Source organism: Schistosoma haematobium, chromosome 1 (genome assembly GCF_000699445.3).
Source record: "Schistosoma haematobium chromosome 1, whole genome shotgun sequence".
In the NCBI taxonomy this organism is placed as follows: Eukaryota; Metazoa; Platyhelminthes; class Trematoda; order Strigeidida; family Schistosomatidae; genus Schistosoma; species Schistosoma haematobium.
The window spans coordinates 21,922,182-21,944,546 of record NC_067196.1 but is presented as its reverse complement, the minus strand read 5'-3'; the positions used below and the strand labels follow the sequence as shown (position 1 = coordinate 21,944,546).

Genomic DNA, 22,365 nt, shown 5'->3' with positions numbered 1-22,365 from the left:
TTTATCAGAATTCCATAGGTGTTTCTACTGTATATTATTGAAACTATTCATATTTGATGGTACTCTATAGATCCAGTTTTATTTCAAGGTATATGTATAGCACTCAATATACTTTGAAAGTATAGAAGTAACTACCAACCTAATGTACATTTTCGTCTCTATAGTATGCACTTCCAGTTTCATCACTTTATTTCACGCTATTTCATCACTCTTATATGCTTCATTGATGTACCTTAGCCTTTTCAAGAGATACGTTTTCGCTCGATTTTGTAAAAATTTGGTATATTGTTTTCGTTTTAACGTTAGATCTAATCCCCGTAGACATTCAAATGGAATGCTTCGGGTCTGTCTATCATATCTGTTCATAAATGGGATCAAGCTTTTCGAGTCTGAACAAGTCTTGGGGATGCACAAGTCTTGGAACTTCTGGTAACAGAAGTAATCGAAAGGAATTGAGTGGATTTTGCCACTGTCCTAAAAATTGTCCATCTAGCTATGTGTTACCTAGCGCTTTACAAACGAAAACTAATCCACTGTCAATTGATGAATTATCGACTTCTATCGTAACAAGCCCAACTGTGATTAGTACATACAGTTGTACATGTAAAAACTCTTTAGCACATCATCAAATAAACTTTGATACACGTGCTTCTAATGTAGACAGTAGTTATCAGTTATGTGGTGTTAATTCTGAAGCATTTATACCTACAGATTCAAATATTTCCATCAGAGTTTCGATCCCACATTCTGATTTTAATCAAGAACAACTCTACAACGGTCAAACACAATGTATTGGTAGTGTTGAAAAGTCCGTTGACATTGATACAATTAAAAAAGACTGTATATTTACAGATCCTTTAATATTGACTGATTGTGCAATTGAGCAATTCCGAAACCTTATATCTTCTTGGTCATGTAATGATTTATGTTGTCTTTACTTGGAATACGAAGCAGTATATGAGCTCCAACTTTTATGGAAAGAAGCAATTAAAACTCGATTGAGAGCTCCTACTCTTAAGGTAAGTGTTTTTGTCGTATAACCTATTTGTCTCGTGTAATAGTTCTGCTTTACTTTTATTGAGTAGGTTAAATTGTCGAGTTGTCATTACTGGTGTTCATGGGTGAGGAATGCTAAAACTAGACTCCGGACACTTGGTAATAATGGTAGAGTGGTTGGTAAGGTAATGAATCTTCATCAACTAAAGTAGTTGGGATGTGTATTACGTAGGCTCGATCACTACCTACCTCGACATATGATGTTGGGTGGTGTGCGGCTTGCGTGGTAGAAAGTTGGGAGAGACCAGACCCATATATAGAATCAGTTCATGAGGTACCTGGCTGTTGGACTAAACCGCGTTTTTAGCTGCGGGCTATCTGGCTGGGATCTACGCGATTATCGTAGCCAGTGGTTGGTAACTTTGGATGATATAGGTCGGGATCTGTCTCAGTGGTGCAGATGCTTTCACTCTTTGCCTTCCATTAGATATTGAGTTTTAAAATTATTTTTCGCCCTTTTATTTCTCGAAATTATTCTTTCTCCCGAATCATATCTACGTGTGATCTTTTTTGCCACGACTGATAGTTACTACTTCTACTACGCTGACATTTGTTGCGATAATTTCACCTCACTGTGCTGATATAGTATAAAGTGATACACATATATACCAGGTCCTACGTTATTTATGGTTGGTTATTATCAAACTTACGGGGGAGGAAAATTACTTTACGTCTGTATAATCAGAAAAGGCCTTATATCTGAGAATGGTCGGACATTTTTGTTTTTATATAAACTGGATAAGAAAAAATCGTTCTGTGAGAAAAGTATATTTTTATATGGCCAGTTTATATTAAATTGGTGAAACTTTATTACAACTCCTGTTCAGTGTCATGACTGACAAATGCTTAAATTAAATCTTTTTATTTAGCACGAATCGATATTTTGATATGAATTAAACTATTCCACTGCTTTATTTGGCTAAAAGTATTCGAAACAACCCTATATATAACTGTATATTCTTAAGCAGTTCTTTTAATTGTAATAACTGCTTATGACGTGTTTTAACATGTATCGATCTATCGTATAGGATGTTGTATTGTACTTTATTTCCATAACCTCTATTCTATCTATTTATTTGAACACATAAATATTGGTACAAGGGGGCACCAGATACATATGCGCCACACAATAATAATGAGAATGGGAAGAGATAAAGGATGTAAGGTGCGTGTAAAAAGAAGGAAAGAAAGAACAATAACGACCACAAATTAGTGTATGGTAGTGAAATAATAATAATGGGGGAAACAGAAAGGTACAACCAGAAAGAATCCTTTCAGTTAATGAAGTTGCAGTCACTTTTTGTGAAGAAAGTAAAAGAAGGTTACAGCAGGATCGCCACTGGCTTCTATCCTGAGCCATATCTGATGACGTCTCTAGCCACTGTGTTGCAACATCTCTCGGACCCCAACCAGGGAGTCGTGAAGGACCAACACAAGCCAGCCCTTTGCAGCCTTCTTTCATACCACGACACCATGTCATACACTGACCACCTCTCCGCTTTTTCCAACCAGTCCCAGCGTCGGCAAATAATGCACGACGTGGAATTCTCTGGAATAACATTCATTAAACATGTACAAGCCACCGAAGTCGACGTTTCAAGATGGTGACAACAACTGGATTATCGTCTCTGCGCCCGAACACACGATGCCGAACCTCTGTATTACTAGCATGATGTTGCCACTGGATGTCAGCAATCCTCCAGAGATAACGACGATCAAGCACAGAGAGTCATCTAACATCCTCAACTCGGAGAGACCAGGTTTCACAAGCGTAGAGCGAAATTGCTCTCACCGACTTGTTGTAGATCCGACCTTTTGCAGCCAGACTAACGTCACGAAGACGCCAAAGATGGCCCAGATTGGCATAAGCCACTCTGACTTTCACTATACGTGCATTGATCTCACCACTCACGCCACCACTAGCACTTATGCCGCTATCTAGATACACGAACTTCTCGACTACTTCTATTTGTTCACCATCCAGGGCGGGTACAGGATTACAGTCCTGCGAGTCTTGTAGAAGTACTTTGCACTTAGAAGGTACGAAGCACATACTATACCTACGGACACTGATTGCCAACTAATTAATTATGGATTGAATGACTTGGGCATTATCGCACAGTAAGACAATATCATCCGCATAGTCAAGGTCGAGAAGTCTTTCTCCAGGTAACAGATCCACACCGCCATTACTTACATCTATCAGAGCTGTTTCCAGAATGTCATTGATGGCAAAGTTGAAGAGGAATGGTGAGATTGGGCAACCCTGTCTAACCCCACTGCTTGAATGGAACAATGGAGAGAGGTGGTTGTTTGCCCTCACTCTGCCTGAGGTGTTTGTATATAGGGCCTTTACGGTGTTAATGAACTTCTCAGGCACACCCTTCTTCAATAGACCATCCCAGAGAATAGTCCTGTCCAACGAATCGAAGGCAACCCTGATGTCGAGAAACACTACGATTGTTGGCCTGTGATAAGTATGACGGTGTTCTGAAATTTGGTGGAGGGTGAAGATATGATCACTATATCCTCGACCAGAACAAAAACCATCCTGCTCCTCGCGAGTCAATCTTTCTCTGGTTTTGAACAACCTACGAAGTATGACGGAAGCCAATAGCTTGGAGGCAATCGGAAGTAGACTTGTCCCCCGATAGTTGTTACAGGAACTACATGAATCTTTTTTAAAGATAGGGACAACTATCGACTCATTCCATGATGTTCGAACACTCTCTAGCTCCCAAACCTTTGTAAACAACGTAGTCAGTTCTTTAACCAGAAAGTCACCATCATGGTGAAGATTTGTAGCTCAGTTGGATAACGCGATGGCGTTTGAAGCGAACAGTACTGGTTCGAGTCCCGGGGCGAACATCAACTCTGAGATACAGGTACATCCAGCTGACGAGTCCCGAGTAGGACGAAACGCGCGTCCTAGATTCCACTGCTAGCCACTATTCATCTTCGCTTATAATGTTGTTTTCTTTGTTTGAGTTGTTTTGTATCTCGTTTGATCAACAGAATTTAGAAATTACAATAACGGCATAACTATGCTATCAGTGGGAGAGAACAGAATAATAGATCTGTAATAAATTTAACAGTAACTTAGGAAATTTACGGCATTTAGCAATAGTTTATGCATCACGAGAATGCGTACAAGAAGGGGAATACAAAAGTACAATTGTTTAAATATTTAATAATTAGAGAGAGAAAATATAGAAACATTAATTTCATATAGGACTGTCCCAAAAGTTCAACTTTTCTAATGCTCGTCCCGTCATAATAGTGCTCCATATGTTTATTTCTTTTCTACTACATAATCTAGGCATTTGATTCTTAATAATAAGACCATAAGATTATTAGCAATAGCTAATATTATCAACATAACCAATCTATAAATATTTTAATAAGTTCCATTTATTATTTGACATTTCTAGTTGATTTTCAATATAGTATATTTTAAAATTAAGTTCGTTTATTTCTGTTTTTCTTTCTTAATTATCCCACTTTCAGGATGATCTCTGGTCTTTAGCTCAACATGGTTGGTGTTCTAATACGTACTTTATTCGCAATGGCTCTACTCATGAGGCTCATTCGTATTTACTAGCCTCACGGTTAAGGAATTTCGATGAATTGCTTACTTCATTGAATCGTGGGAAATTTCATAGATTTCCAAACAAGTCGACAACTGATCATACTAATATAATGAGTATCACTTCTACCAGTACCATCACTAATACCAGTACTACTGTTCTGACTAATAAAGCTTCAATTAATTCACTACCTACATCCGACAGACTTGTTGATCAGTCATCCGATTTTCAGTCTGAAAAATGTCCTGATTTATTATCCAGTTCACGTTTAAAACTACAAGATACTTCATATAAAATGAATACTGAAACTCATCAACAACAACATCATCATGATCCGATAAAATTACCTAGTGTTAGTATTCTCGATCCTAATAATTTAAAAATTAACACTCATGATGTATCGAATTCATCTAAAATGTTTCTAACCAATTTTCTATGTCAATTATACGCGGGAAATGATCCACAACAATTACTTTCTAAACCGGATCTATTGTACCAACCAGAAATTAATGATAAAACAAAAAATACATGTAATACTAGTAGTAATTTATCGAAATTATATAATTTTCTAAAATATTCACATCAACATAAATGCTTACTCTCTAACGACTGTGAATTAATCTTCACATGTCCACCTATACTCAATTTAAAATCGATTACATTGCCATGTCATGCAGGCATATTAGCTTGTCGTTCACAATTTCTACGTCGTATTTTACTAAAGCGTTGTAAATCCAACACTCTCACTGTCGCTACTAATACTACTATTACCACTACGAGTAATACTCAAAATTCTACACATAAAATAATTTTAGATGGTAAAATAATACCAGGACATTTTGCTACTGTGATTTTACACTTTTTCTACTGTGATTATCTTAATTTAAATGAAATATCAAATTTATTATTAGTTTTTAATCAACAGACATTATTAAATAAATTACATTTTAATTGGCACACTGAACATAGTCAGTTGAATAAAACTACTACTACTACTAATAATAATAATAATTATAATGACAATTATATGTGTTGTAAGTCATCTGTTGAAGAGGATCACTCATCGTCAACATCAACAACAATACCAGCATCCAAATGTACACATGCATATTCTTCAAGTCATTGTACAGCATCTGATTCAGGATCATTTTTCACATCAATTCAGTTTTTAATGAATACCTCTGAATTTAATGTGAAACAATTTTGTCTAAGATGTCCATTTTGTCTAACACATCTAATTCAACTTTATCCGGTTGGAGCGATTTTAGAATTTCATAAACTTTCAGAAGGTAATCATACTGCTACTACTACTATTAATAGTAATAGTAATAATGACAATAATGTTAATACTGTTGTTGCGATCGACATGATGTGTAACTCACTTAATAAATATTTAGGTATCAAGATTTTAGTCATACTTTATATATATGTGAGATAAGGGTTTAAATAAAATAGGTTAGGATGAGTTCGAACATGTTACCTGCTGGTTGAAAGTTGACCACACTCTAAGCTAGCACTCCTCCATACTATTACTACTGATGATATAGAGATTTTCTTCTTTTTAATAAACATTAGATATCAGTTTCGGAGTTTTTTTTAAACTAATTCTAAAGAGACAGTTTTCGTCGAGAATAAGCTACTATTCTATTATAGTTTACGATTGTTGAAAGGATTCGAACCTTTTTTTTAAGGTAAATACATATATCGGGTATAAGTCAGGTATTATAGACAGCTATAAATGGTGTTCAGGCAATATTATGTAATTGGTCGAAGTTGGCAATATAAACCATTGAATGATCAAATCAGTATGATCTAAATAGAATGGGTTGGTCACGAAGATTAAAAATCTTGGGTCCTATCCATAGTAAAGACCGTAGATGTGCACTGCTCAGAAATTTCATGTTAGAGCAAAACAACTGTTCGGTATCCCCATTGGTTTTCAATGAGTTGGTGGATATTGAGGATCCACCTAGGGGGATTGGAAAACCCTGACTGCATCTCCTGACGGTGCTACACTGCTTTGTGGACCAGACATTTAGGTCAAAGGCTCTGGGCGTGGTCCCCTAAGAAAATCACTTGCTTCAGTCTGGGCACCCGGGCAGTATCACAGCCCACACATAAATCAAGTGACTTGTGTGGCGCATATGTATTCGGTATCCCTTTGTACCAATATTTGTATGTTCAAATAAATAAATAGATCAGGATAGTTGCAATATTGAGACTTGTATATTGTAGTAATCAATGATTGAAGGTTGGGTGCATGAGCTACGGTCTATCATAGTATCACGATTGTATTTATTGTTTATCTGCCTCTTAAATCTCAGTTAATTGTCGTTCCTATGATTAATTTCACTATAGTATTCGTTCTACTTCATTATATAATGCTTAGTCATTACACTTTAATTAGTGCGGTTAGAAAACCCAAAGATCAAAATTCAATAGTTATTGCCACGGTTCGAAAACAAATTGTAAAGTTATCGATTTTTTCAGTAGCAGCTTTTCGAGATAAACAATCACATCATTCTAGAGATCAGATTTTATTAACTGGGAATCTTAATAGAAATAATGCACTAGTTTTTGTATCAACGACGACATTAATTTCACCTACATATGTATCTTTGGAGATGTTAAATATACGATGCATTGATTTATCACCGAGTATTAGCCAATACCACGTTTGTCTACTCGTTAGTGCTGACTAAATTCTGTCGATTTAAATCTATCAGGGTTTCTTACTGATTACCTTCAACCACATAACACTAAAATATGATGCAGACGATGTAGATTCACTCAGACTAGTGGTCACATCTTAGCTTGATTGATAGAATTTGATCACCACCAAAAGGATTAGACAAACGTGAAGTTAGTTACTTTTCAGTGATTAGTCGGTTTAATTATTTCGGTCCTACAAGACATGTAGACTGAATAACTCAATGGTAGCAACTCAGACTGCGATAATAGGCGATACAAATTCGAACCCTATAGAGAAAATCAGTCCCCTCAAGACTGTAGGTATGTCTTGCTGACAATGAGTTCCAACTAGTTCGAAATCTAGGTCCAGGGTTTTCTGTCGACTACCTCCAAAAACCTAATAGTGTCACGTATGGTATGGTTTAAATTACTCTATTCTTATATTTTTTTAATTTTTGTCCATCTTGAAGCAGTAAGTTTCTACTTTTATTTTCAATGAATGAGAAATATTTTCCCTTTTTTATAAAATAGTATGTGAAGATTTGTTAGCAGAAGCTCTGAGTTTACCATCAATTGGTTTTGAAAACTGTGAAAACAATAACTGGAAAAGTTTGTCTACTACTACAAAGAGACAACAAGATATTTCTTCTTCTGTGAAAATGAGTTCAATTAGTTTAGCTGTTGGTTTACTAAGATGGATCGATGAAAAATCACCATTTACATCATCGTCTTTGCCGGAACCATTTTTGAATACTCAATTTTCACGACGTAATAATAATACTTCATGCTCTCCAACCGTTAGTCAGCAATCAAAACCCAACGAAGATTCTTCATCTCCTTTGGATAATCAATACATTTTCAAATCGAATGATAATAATTCTCATGTTTCTTCTCCTTATAATGGGACATCTCTTGGTTTTGTATATCGTCATGCTATACAATGTTTACGGCAAAATTTCACTTCATTAGTTCGTTCACCATCTATTTTACAGCGGCTATCACCTCAACAGCTTTATGAATTGCTCGATTCTAGTCTTGTTCAAGTATGTTTTAGTACCTGTACATGGAATCGTATTTTAACTTTTTTATGAAATGCCGATCCTCTTTTATTGCGTGAAACATTTGTTGTAATCAAAATGGTTAAAATATTAGCCCTCAGATATCTGTGACTTAACAGCTAGTATTTATTTCATCTCTAATTGATATTCGTAAAAAAAATGTGTTTGTTGTTTTAAGGCGCAGCTCAAAGATTCTAATTGAAGTGTCAAGCGGAACTTCTCGCCTACTGGATTCCAATTATAACTCATGTAGCTGGTTCACTAAGTAAAAGTTTTGTGTTAGTTGATTAGATATAGCTTGGAGGACATCCTGGACTTGGGTTTTGTAATAGATGACACTTGTCGACAGGGCGTACCTGCATTACCGAAGTAACTGACGCTCCTTGTAAAATTTGGAAATATTGAGTCACTTAGAATTGGTCGATAAAATGCGATCAGTACTAAGGTCTGGACAAACATGATATTAGTGACCGATTTATGTAAGTATCTCAGTCTTATAGGATACTTATAACTCCAACACCTCAATTGTAACGTTTCATACTGTTAAACTGGGTGACATGGTGTTGAATCCTACATGGAATGTCAGCCTTCTCAAAATTACAGGGACGTCTTGCTGGCGAGTGCCAACTAGTACGAAAACTAAGTCTAGGGAACCTTACAGATGACCTCCAATCATCTAATAATTAAACACAATGAATACAATATCGAGTCACTTAGACTGGTGGCCACATTGCACAACTTGATCGATAGACTTTGATTATCACTAGGGTCTAGGTATGAATAATATTGGTCACTGTTCATTGATCCACCAATGAAAACAGTTTTTTATTTACCGGGATTTAAGCCATACGTTTTGTCCAAGAGCTATTCGCACTCATCAGCTGCCGATGTTTGAAACCTGTGGCATACTAGTTTGAAGTCAAGTACTTGAGCCCCCAAATGTCCTTGTACGGCCGGGAGTGGGGAGAGTCCGCCCTCCCTCTCGTAATACTCTCGCATGGCCACGCGTATATAGCCTCTGCCAGGGAAGTACTACTTACTGCCTTCTCGTGGGGGGTTGTTGTTTACGAAATTGAGAGGATGAAAAGCGAATGTCCGGCGCTTTAACTGGGTTGGTGGGCATGGACAGTCCACCTAGGGGAGTTGGAAAACCCTGATTCCAAACCAATGGTTCAGATGGGCTCCAGTATCCTGAAGAAACAAATGGCGTATTAACCAATCGTTGGTCACCAGCTACCATGGGACTGCATTTCCTGACGTTGCTCCACTGCCTTGTGGATCAGACCTTCAGGTCGAAGGTTCTGGGTATGGCTCTCTAAAAAAACCACCTACTTCAGTTTGGGCACCCGGGCAGTATCACAGCCCTCACACATATCAAATGAGATTTGTGTGGCGCATATGTATTTGGTGCCTACTTGTACCAATATCTATGTGTTCAAATAAAATAAACAAATGATGCCTCCAAGTACTTGAACTGCAAAGACAGTACTCCACTGTATAGAGTCAGGCAGCTTTGTAACTGTATCTAAAAGACGATAAGTAATATATTGTAAGTCATAAAAACTAGTGTAGAATTGATTGTTATTATTCCTGGTATTTTGAGCTTCTATCGGACCTATCAACTATTGTTATGCGATTTACTACCCCTTAATTATTATTAATCAACCATGTACCATCTACTCGGTTCTCTGTGTATGGTTTGATTAAGTGATTAAGGGTAATTTCTCGATTGAGATGCATCGTGATCTGTTAATTCACGTATGTAAACTAATGAGTGTTTGAGATAAAAAATAATACTGGGTACCTGAAATATGATAGGAGAAGCTTGTCTAAAGGATATGGAAATTATAACCGGGACTCCGATTGGTGCATTTACTGAATGATATCAATCAACGTTTTTTCATTCATAACAGTGATTATGGCTACACAACACTCAGATCAACATTATCCTTAAACTCTTGATTTTAACTGTAATCCTAACCTTAAATATTTTCTAGGTACAATGTTGGGACGCCTAAAAATCTTTTCTCACCCTTACTTTAAGAAGAGGGATGTTCTGTATCCATATGGACGAATTTTTTTCGATTTACAGAAAAGTTCATAGAAGACTTCAACAAATTTATTAATTCTGTAAAATTTGTTTACCTTTGAAATATTACTATATTCTTTGTCTCCCAAAACTATCCATATACAATAGTTGTTTTTTGACTGACTAATAATGGACTCTTATCGTAACAACTTTGAAATATGAGTTTTTACCGATAGAATAAAAGTTAATTTAACATTTTCTCACTGAGATTATGTTTTCAGTATAGAGTTGTGGAGGTTGTCGAATTATATTGAAATCATAAATCAGTCAGACAAACATTGAAAACCAAGCAGCACTGGACGGTTATCTCTTCTTGGTATGGAACCCCTCAGTGGTACCCATCTGTGACTCCGTAACCCAGGACCTTCGATCTCGCGCACGAGCGCCAAAACTCTAGATCACTGAGTCGGGATCCAGTGGTGTACATGTCTAGCTTTAATCAACTTACAATAATGCATGACTGTCTTCCATCGTCTTCGGCGGGTATCCTCCTCACAATAGACACGGTCAAAATCTATTGATGATGCCTTTTCACTAGAACTGTGTGTTTTGTTATTCTTTCTTTCTAAATAAAAATAACCTAATCATTGATTAGTACTATGTATAATTATGCTTTTTTGCACACAAAATGATTATTTAGGCACCTGAATCTGAAATCCTAGCTGGTCTATTATGTTGGGGTGAACTTCAACTCAAACTAAAACAAAAAAATACATGTTCCGGCGTTCAATCTTCAAATGTATACCCTAGTAGAGGTAAGTATCAACTACCTAAAATATTAATTTTTTATGTTTCCATGTAGTCATTGATCACCTTGTAAGTTAGTAGGGTATTAGGAAGCTCTTGTCTTTACTATTTCACTGTTGTCTATACCAATGTTAATGATCAATCGGGTTTTGGGAGTTAGTGAGGTTTGTTGTGATCAGGAGAATTTTTTTCTTAAAATTATTAGTCGCGAAATAATATTCAAAAATATTTTTCATCATACACTGATAATCATCCCCAGTTATTTGTTCCAGTTTGAAATTTTTTTATCAGCGCCTGTATACCATTTCGGTAGAGAACAAACTTCCAAGTCTTTGAAGTTCTTTTGGTGAACTTAGTAACCTTTAACCAAAATTTCATTAGGTAATGAGTAAATATCTGTAATGTTCTTCACCTTCAGTAATTCCTTTAGTGAAGTTTTCAGAAGCTAGGAAAATACTGAAAATACCTTGGTAATCAGAGTTCTTTAGAAAGTCCTAGAAGAATTCTAGGAAATGATGGATTCGGGTTTTTATTGTCCTAATCAGACAATTACCAAATTTAGTATGTTTTACAACAATTCAAGGTCAAATATAATACTATAAATGCACTTTTTTCTGTAAATAACCCAACTTTACAAATAAATCTCCCATACTTACTGGTTTCTGTTTTATATTCGGTGTTCAAGAGTTACAAGTTTCTGGGGACTAAAAAGTCAGTGGTCTCTAGACATTCAGTCATCAGACGTATCATATGAATGCAATGATTTTACCCCTTTTTGCGATACATCAAACTTTAGTTTGCAATTTATTATTGACGCTTGTAATTCATCCCAATTATTCTATTATGAATATGACGAAACAGAAACTAGTATAAAATTTTTATTGATTCAAAATATAAGGAAAGACAAAGAACGAATGCATCTACGCTATTACCATTGATTCTGAAGCATATCACTCAACTTCTTTGATTGATTGGTTACAACAAACGTGTTGACTCCGACCAGGTAGTCTGCAACTACCAACACGGTTAAATTCAGTCGTCAGTGACTTTATCGACTCATGTTGTATATTAAACTAACTATATATATAAACCATAATATCGATTTTGATTTATCTATTAAATACACCTCGTGAATCCGATTATTTTTTATTTCTTAATAATAAATTATTTTTGTTTATTGAATATCCCATTTCTTCAATGTACAATATTTAGATAATGAAACGAATATTCAACCAGATAAAATATTAGATAATGTATCTATTGAATATCAGTCAATTTTAACATCAATTATTGATAATCCATCTGTTATAAACTGTAGTCTATCCGGTAATGATACATCATCATCAATAACAGTTACTGAAGAAAATGATCTTTCCTATTTTAATCATTGGTTATTACTATGCAGTGGTTGGAATAATGTAGAAAACAGTATGAAAACGCCAACATCAAATATTGATTGTGCATTACGTTTACCATCTTGTCATTTATGTCATGGTACTTCTACTTCTACCACTACTACTACTAATACTACTACCATGAATAATAATGCTAACAATAAGTCTGTTTCAAGTGAATCTTTTATTCTCAATCATAATCTTGATAAAATGATAACATATACACAATTAATTGACTTAGTATCAATTGTAAATTTATTAAATGAATACAATTTATTGGATTGTATTCGACCAGCTCATCTACTTAGTCCTATGCCTAACGAATTAGCAAGTGTTCTATTACGTTATTACTGTGATAACTACCAACATCTTAATGCACATAATTCATCTACTGTTGTTTTAAATTCCGTGAAAACTCTTCATAATTTTGGCTGTTGTCAAAATAAAGATTTCTTCAATTCACCATGGAATTCACTTATTCACTTGATAAAGTCTTCCCAATCTATTTGTTCAGAGAGACAAGTAGGTCATAAAGAGATTATTATTCACTTGTATTCCATTAACGATTGTTGGTTATTTAATTTCAATTAATGATGTAGACAATGTTTAGATTAACAGTACATTGAATATGTTTTATCTGGAACTTGTCAACTGGATGTATCTGTTATATCCCAGTATTAATATTCATACTAAGATTTTAACTTAGTTCTCATCGCTTCAAACGACAGCATATTACCCACTAAATTACTGAGTTCAAATAGTCACTTTCTTGTTTAACGAATATGAAGGACATGTAGTTTCCCATTGCTGAATACTCCGTAATATGAAGAATCAGAAATTTTAAACCCTTACAGCAATGATGCTTAAATTAATTATCGCTTAGTGATAGTATCTGTATAAGTAGTGTATATTTATTATGAAAAAGAGAAATGATCGACATCCATAGCACTTAATTCATTCAATGTCCAGTAACCTTTGGAATTCATGGCATAACAACAGGGTTATTCCTAATGTAAATTTTAATTACATTAATTTTATCTTAATATAAATTTATTACTTTACGAAGTAAAAATGAACTGTTTTCCTTTTTTTCATTCGTTCATTTGAAAGACTTAGTGCTATATTTCTAATGTACATAATACTTTCAATATATGCACAAACTGAACTACTATAGTTTTTGAGGAAACATGAAGAAAACTCTAGAGATTTCTGCAGAGTCAAAGGTAATTTATGCGGAGAATGCAATAAAACGTCACATTAAGAGAAGTGAATACCGCGAAAATGATAAAGCATCCAGGACGACTGTCTGTCTACTGAGTTGATGAAAATACTAGACCTGTACAGTTTCTTGTGCTTTCTAATAGTTTATTGCTTGGATAAATGTTAAATTTAGGAAAATCATGTATATATACATTTGATTATAACAAACATTCAAAGATGTGACAGCTGAAGAAACAGAGTCCTGAAAGCTTTTAGTAAAGGTGAGAAAAGTATGATTACAAATAGAGAGAATATTTCCGGTGATAAAATTGATCGACACTTAATTTTGTGAAATGTATTATGACCTCAATTCGCGTATTTTCTGGACAGAGTATATCCAATCATCATATCAACTATTTTTCAGTTATACATTCTGCGATTATATATATATAGAAATGTAAGCCTATAATCTCATCTTATTTTTCGGCATTTTGAAAACAAGTTTTTTCTAAAAACATATTCTAGTTCACTTTTGAAAAAGTTTTATCCAATCCTTGGAGTAGTCTATCACCTGCACAATTCTCAGAAAAATACCATTGGGCTAGCCTTTTATTCACTGATGATAATGATGGTCTATCAGCCGGTCATAAACTTAATTCCACTAATATTAATATTGATGATGACTGCGTTTGTTGTTGGAATAAACAACATCTTATAGAGAATTCATCATTGATCACCGCCACTGGGGCTTCTGTTGTTCGGAAATCATTATCGGATAATTCTAATGTATGGTTAAATTATACAAATCGAATGAAATCACAGTTGAAATTTCTGCATCTTCCACCTAGATTATATTATCCATTTTTAAATGAAGTTCGAGTAAGTTGTGTTTGGGAAATTTTTCGCTTGATTGATAATATTCACTTATGAAATTTACAGAAAAAAAAACTAACTCATCATCTGCATTAAATTTTGAAATCATAGAAAAGTGATAAAGATATCTTTGTTTAAAGATTATTATTTCATAGTGCATTAAAACTGGATTTTCAACGATTACATTGCATGTTCAATCCATGGTCTGCCTACTTCTCTTCTAGTTGCCAAGTAGTATCATTATTATTAGTCTCATCCCATTTAAAAGATTTTACTTGGTTAATAATCATTTATGTTGGAAGCGTTTTATAGAAATTGGTTTGATTTGTAGGTTTCGTTTGTCACAGACAGGGTATGATTGAAACCATATAGGATCGAGGACTTAATTCAGGTGGTTTCTGAAGCTTTAGTGAGAAGTCGTGATTTGGTGGAGCTCAGAGATATCGGGAATAAAACACCACTAATGTCATTGTATGACCATTACACCATATCACAAATTAATTGACGTTGAAATTGTGCCAATAAACATCGACCGAGTTGTTCTAATGGGTGAGCATTCACCTACAGATCTAAAGGTACTGGGCTCAACTTCTGATAGGTTATGGGTAGAAACTGTTGAGGAGTTCCATACTAGAATAAAACAGTTTACCAGTTCTCCCTGGTTTGTAATGTTATATTAACTGAGTTCAACCTGTGACAAACTCAGCTTACACAACGATTACGTAATCACTAGGGTTTCTAAATAATCATTCTGTAGAACCTTACGCAAGCTGTGAAATATTTAAAATACGGTTTAACCAGTCATATCTTTTTCTGATAAATTTTGGAAGCTAACGTAAGTACGTTAGCTTCGAATCTAATTAGTTCATTAAATATTACGGGTCTTGGCACTTTTTTAAGGTTTTGAAACCTCATCGTTCTATACAGCCATATACGTGTAAAGCTTTTTTCCTTTCCTTACCAAAACTAAACTTAAAGTAACGTTTCAACCGGTATTACTACCTTTTGATTCGTTCAACGTTATCAAGAGTTGTCTAAGGATGTGATCATAAGAAATTGAAATTCCGATCATTGATTTTAAGACATGATGGGTGATGAAAAAATGTTGCCTATTTATCAAGTATAGGTTTATTTTCTCTGATTTGACTTCACACAACTCGGCTACTCAAGCTGAAGCAGTCAAACTTGCGTTCGAACCCTGTGAACTATTGGCTAGATATTTTAACCAATATGGCATCACCCTACGTAACATCGTTTGCTCAAACACTTAAGCCACCCATTTTCAAACTGTGTAAATATTAAAATTAACTTTCCTATTTTAAATTTGTTGTGAACTGAATAGCTATGAATAGTAATTGTATGTACTCAAGTGCTTTTTAACAAACGTTTTAATCTATGGTAAAGCTAAATACTGATAAAATCCAACAGAAACACCGTGATTACTAGCATATTTTCCTCTTTATATATACTCTGAAAAAAAGTGGCGAATACATTAGAATTCGTCCACCTTATATATGACTTATGGAAAAAAGGCAGTTGTCGCAGCTGAACTTATAGAAAACCTTCACGATTGACCAACAGAAAGATGTTTTATAGAATAGATGGAATGTGGGACTATTTGTAACACTCAGGATGGAGATATTGTCCTCTTTAGTTCGCGTCATTTGTATTTACCTGCATTTCAATTTTGGTATTCATACTGGGACTTCAACCCGAATGCCCTCTGCTTCAAGCACCCAGTGAATCCAAATAACTACTAGTTTGTGCAATGAGTATGAATTCTTATTTAATTTGTAATTATTTTGCTCTTGATATTCTTTACTGAGTATTTTTCAGTCTCAGTTGGCGTATGTGTATCTTGTGCGGATTGTCCCAATATGGCCATTTTATCACAAGTTTTTATAAAGAATAGACAAGGTATGTCCAACAATCTAAATTATGACATCTAGTGGCGTTTGAAATGAAAGTTACTAGCCTTGAATCCTTGTGTGAACATCAACATTGGAGTGCATGCACATCCAGCTAACGAGCCACATATAAGAGGAATTATACGTCCTTTATTCTATCACTAATCGTAATCCATTCGTTTTAAAATAAACTTAAAATCAAATATTTATATCAGGATAATCATCATAGGATTCACATATAGCAACGAGGAGTAATCAGAGTTCAGTCTTGAATATTAACAATGGGATAATTTAAACATTAACTAATAATAATATATAATTTACAATATTGAATAAGGCTATAAGAACTTTCGTCTAAATTCGAACGAATAGTTTCACAGTATTTGAGCGTCGAATTAATGTAAGACATTGTGGAGGAATAATATATTTATAAACTCTCAGCGATTGAATTTTAAGTTATTGTTATGGCATAATTATTCTCCATGTTGATATTCAAAATTTTTATGTTCTGTTTTCTCTTCTGTTTTTATTAAGATGCTTTTTATTCAGAAGCATGCTGTACATCATCAAAGGTTACATATAATGAACAATAATAATAATAATAATAATAATGTTGATAATTTCCATTCACAATCTCAATCTTCCGAGTGTACATGTTGGGAGTTTTTATTATCGCGTAAATTTGATCAATCATGTAATTTAACAAATTTCTCACCGAATACAACTAAACGCATTCATCAATCATCTTTCAATAAATGTCATAACAAATCTTTTAATTTAAATCATCAACAGACATATACTACTGATATCACTAGAGATTATTCACAAGATTTCTCATCAGAATGTGATTTAAGCTTTCCAGATTTGGCTAAAAAACGTTTCGGTTCAAAATCAATTGAAAATAATGATCATAATAATGTTAATAGTCACTTTTTCATGAATAAAAAGTTCACAATATGTTGTGATTATAAATGTCGTGACTTTGCTTATTGTTTACTACCGTCAAGTCAATGGACCAGTATTATCGATTATTACATGAGATTAGTTCGTGAGTTCATGGTAAGTGGGATTGCTAGTGGTGATGATGAAAATAATGATTTTTTCTGTACATTATTTGTTTTTATAAGTGATTAGTCACTGTCTAGTGGCAAATGTCATGTATGTCAATTCCTTCTTAGTGTTGGTCTAATTCTGTCAATCAAGTTGCACCTATTACTACTAGTCTTAGTGACTTGATATCTCGTACACTATGCTGAGATGCAAGGTAGAGATTTAGGGTAGTCAACAGGAAACTCTGGAACTGAACTTCCTGTTATTTGGCACTCGTCATCAAGGTGTACCCGTAATCTTGAAGGAACTGACACTCCCTGGCGGATTCGACCCGGTGTCGCCCAAGTCCATCGTCCGAGACGTTACTGCATGGCAGCTTGATCGATAGAATTCGATCAGCACTAAAAAGGGATTGATATACATGACATTGGTCATTACTCAGTTATCAATAGATTGTAAATACGGATCAACCATACAGGAGGTCAGTCATGGTCTGGATGGTTCAGTCGTAGTGTCTGTGACTGAAGCTGGGTAACACGGGACTGAATTCTCCGAGTCCATCAATTCCTCTAATATCTCAGGTACATTTTACTTAAGAGTGCCGAATAGCATGAAAACTAGATTTATGGTTTCTTGTTGATTATCGCCAAACACCAGCATCTTACATTATTTGTTTTCTCTGTACGGTTCTTGTTTTGTTTCTCAGCAATAATTAAATAGTGACATTTTTAATAAAAAGTTTACATCATGAACTGATCATTGCTATACAAACCACTAAAAATCAGGAAGGACTAGGAAGACAATTGTCTTATTCTGGTAAGGGACTTCTCACTGGTGCACATCCGTGACCCCACCAGGATCCGAACCCCAGTACCTCAGGTCTCGCGATAATTGCCTGACGTTTAGATCACTGTGTTGCCATTCACTGCTTTACGCGTCTAACTTTAGTCGATTCTCAATACTGCGTAACTATCCTCCAGTGGAAGAGGTAGGTAAGTGCTTCAAACTCAACATAGTTTATTTCAGCTATTAAAAGTAAATTCAGTTATTCAAAGGACATATATATAAATCAAAGTGACATATGGCATTATTTATTTAGTTTCATAAGTTAATCATTTAGTCTCTATGCTTTAACATCACCATATTTTCCCACTCTTTTTAATAATTTCCCTTTCGTCTTACAAATGAATTTCTAATGTTATGTATAGTGTTTGCATATTAGTTTCGCTTCTATATTCTACCATCTGTCATTTCATTGTATAAAAAATAATTTAGTAGAAATAGTTATTAGAAATAGAGGATAGGGACATAATAATCAGTTCAATAAATATCACCTTGTTTTTCTTTTCCCGTTAGTTTTTATTCAATCTTGTGAAACTGAAGCCTCCATTTCCTATCGATTGATTTCCGACAGATCGATAATTCGAAAAAAAAGAAAACATCGGTCTCACCCATTTCAAAATACTTTTTGTTTGTGACCAAATACTTGTCTTCAGTGAAACTCTTCAAAAGTCAATCTCTTTAACTTCTTTATCGTCTCATGTTTTGCTAGAGTCATGTGTACATGCGATTTCTGTGGATTTTACTGACCAAAACTCATACAGACAATAGATTGGCCACTGAGGAGTGCAAGAAACTTCATTGCATTACTTCCGTAGATACTTTCTCGATGATCGACTTTATTAATTCACGGCTATAAAGAACAAACTTCGAAGTTGGATGTCTTCAAAACGATGCTAGGATATAGTGGGACCACTGAATGTATCTTACTGAAGTTAAGACTATATTACTAGATAGAAATGACAAATCAATTAATAAAACTGTAGATCTTTAATGACTGAGTTAGTCTAGATGTGTTTCACACACTCAACCATCACTAGTGTAAGTTTTAAAATAGCTCAAGATGATCATTTTAAGATAAAACATTAGCGTTCATCAAGTCATTGTATCGAAAGGTACGGATTCATTATCAGAGGTTCGAAAAATAATCGTATTCAGTCGTTGGATAACTTAAATAGTAAAGCTCAAAGTTAGTAACAATAATTTGAAAGCCCGCTTCAATTAGGGGGGCCTAGTAGTTATATTAGAATGTAGCTCAAAGTGTTGTGACGGGTGGTGTCCAAAATTTAATACTGGTACACTGTTTACAAATTATACATTTAATGAGCGATTCCTACACTTTTATTACGCCCATGTATATTGTACATATTGTCATCAGAACATGTGTTTATGAAATTGGTCTTTATTCCAACTAACGTATCAAATATAGTTCAACATTACTGTCGCAACGATACATAGTCGATGAAGTATGGGCGTAAATCACTGATCAAACCCACATTTAAATCTTCGTTCACTGATTTTAATGTTGAGAGTTGGTTAATGAGCCCCGAATAGGACGAAATTTTTAGCTCGTATATTCGATTTCCTAATCATATATGTAGCTTGATGGTTACGTCTCTAACTGTGACATATAGTTTATATCGTGCTGCACGTGTTAGTCCTCTCATCACTACAAATTTGCCTCGTTGACAAGTGCTGACTAGCTTGAAACTAAAGTCCGGAACTGTCTATCCATCACCATCGACCACATAACACTAACTATAAGTTGCAAAAATATGAGTGTGGATAGCAGTGTGACCCAAGACGCGCGTTTCCTCCTATTTATAACTGTTCAACAGGATACAAATAGAAACTAATCGAAACTCAGTCATGAATACCGACGACGAGATAATTCAAAGTATAAATAATCACTATTATATGTCGTTATTTTTCTGCCAATATTTTTTAGGATGATCCCATAAGTCATCATCCATGTACAAACAACAAATATATTCATCATATTCTACGTTTACGCTCCTTATGGAAATATGGTTTACCGGATTCATTGGAAAGTTTACTTGTTTGTAGAATCAATGAGTATATGTTTATGTTACAACAACCACCACCCTCAACGAAACAACAATGTTACATAACAGACTGTTGTAATTCTATGAGAAATATCAACACATTGATAATCAAAAAGAATAATTCATTTGTTTCAACAACAACCATCACTACTACTACTACTTCAACAGCCTCATCATCGTCATCCACATCTGTATGTAGTTGTAGTTTACAAGTTATGAATATGACTTATTGTGAACACCATACTACGCAACGTTGTACATTTAATCCGAGTGATATTGGTTGGAAATCAACAGAAATCACCGGTGGATCCACGACCATTACAACCACAACTACATCTCGATCATTATATTCATTATCTTCTAATAATTTATATAACAGTAGTGGTATTAGAAATAATACTATCAATAAATTGACCAGGAATTCAAATCATCATTACGATCATCATTTAGTATCGTTAGGTAAAGCATCACAGTCATGTTCAATTTGTGATGATCAGGTAAATAGGGTTGTTTTTATGTATTATTTAAACTAACAGCCTAGTATTTAAAGCCATAAATACTAAGAAAATCGAGTTTCACTGTTATCTATCAACATTAAAATGTAGATGGATGTCGAGTTGGCGAGGAACCGCTAATAAAAGTAAAATCGGTATTTCGGATTTCACTGTTAACCCTAAGTCAATTGCCGCTCGAGCTTTTCCGTCTACCTTTCTTATTAAGAGGAAGAATGTATTTATAAAATCTCAGCCAATGAATTCGAAGTAAATCTAACGTTTAGCCTGGCAATCTGGTCTAAGCTTTTCCAAGTAAATAAAACCAAACATCAAAACTATCGAATATAAATAGGTACATGGTTCTCTGGTTAACTGAATACTAAATAGGTTATACAATCAACGTTAAGAATGTTTAAAGTAGGTATTTGCTTTACTGTGTAAGATACATGTGGTGTAAAACGAAAATTATTAAAATAACAGATTGCGTGTATACGTAAGTGGTGTGAGAAGAAATTTCATTCACCATATATTGTCTCTGATCGATGAATTTTTAAGAAAACATACCATTTTTATCTATGGTATGAATCGAATATGTTGGATTTACTTCAAATTTATTTGCCGAGACTTTACAAACACATTCTTCCTCGTTGATGTCTCATATCAACTCGGCGCCCAAATACTGTGAAACTATTTGATCAAATTTAGACGAAATTTTTTATATATGGATTTCTTGTTTTTTATTAATTTAATAACTTTTGATGGGATTTTCCGGAGAAAGGGGCAGTGAGATATAAGTAGAGTCGAAACACCAGAAGAGAAAAAATCATGGAAAAGGTGGTGAGTTTGCAGACACCATTTTTATCATTGACATTCTGTCAGTCAGCAACGTAAAAACTGATACTTATGTACATCGGTTCCAGCTTGCAAATCGAGACGACATTATCACGACAAATCCCAAAGTAGTAAGAGTAATTTTGATATCATTGCTATCAGAGAAGATTGGACATCGACGATATGATTTGAGAAATATTTAATCTTGAGGATAAAAAGTATAAATAATTTAAGAAAGTCTGAACGCATCCGTGCCATTGTGATCGATTGTGAGCCATATCATCCAGCATCTTCAACCATTAGTTACAATGATGATGCGAACTTCAACCAGATATTCTAGTATTTCATGGAGTGATATCACGTTTTGGTTCAGCCCGTTAGCCTTTTACCAACCTAAACAATCGTCATAGACTGAATTCAATTGCAGAGCTATGAAAAGCCTGAAGACACTCAACATAGTTGTTTTACCATAGTTTGTGAAT

General features: G+C 34.5%; 1 protein-coding gene across 1 annotated transcript in view; it reads left to right on the top strand.

The window, feature by feature from the left end:
* Positions 1–304: 304 nt before the first annotated feature.
* Positions 305–22,365, top strand: part of MS3_00005001 (uncharacterized protein) — a gene marked incomplete at its 3' end in the record, with an annotated part of 23,490 nt that continues 1,429 nt past the window's right edge. Inside the window, exons 1-8 of the mRNA XM_012937912.3 lie at positions 305–1,019; positions 4,564–5,932; positions 7,866–8,377; positions 11,122–11,236; positions 12,441–13,144; positions 14,348–14,701; positions 17,137–17,661; positions 20,441–21,055. Of these exons, the coding sequence (XP_012793366.2) occupies positions 369–1,019; positions 4,564–5,932; positions 7,866–8,377; positions 11,122–11,236; positions 12,441–13,144; positions 14,348–14,701; positions 17,137–17,661; positions 20,441–21,055 (4,845 nt within the window). The 5' untranslated portion in view covers positions 305–368. The remainder of the gene's footprint in view (positions 1,020–4,563; positions 5,933–7,865; positions 8,378–11,121; positions 11,237–12,440; positions 13,145–14,347; positions 14,702–17,136; positions 17,662–20,440; positions 21,056–22,365) is intronic.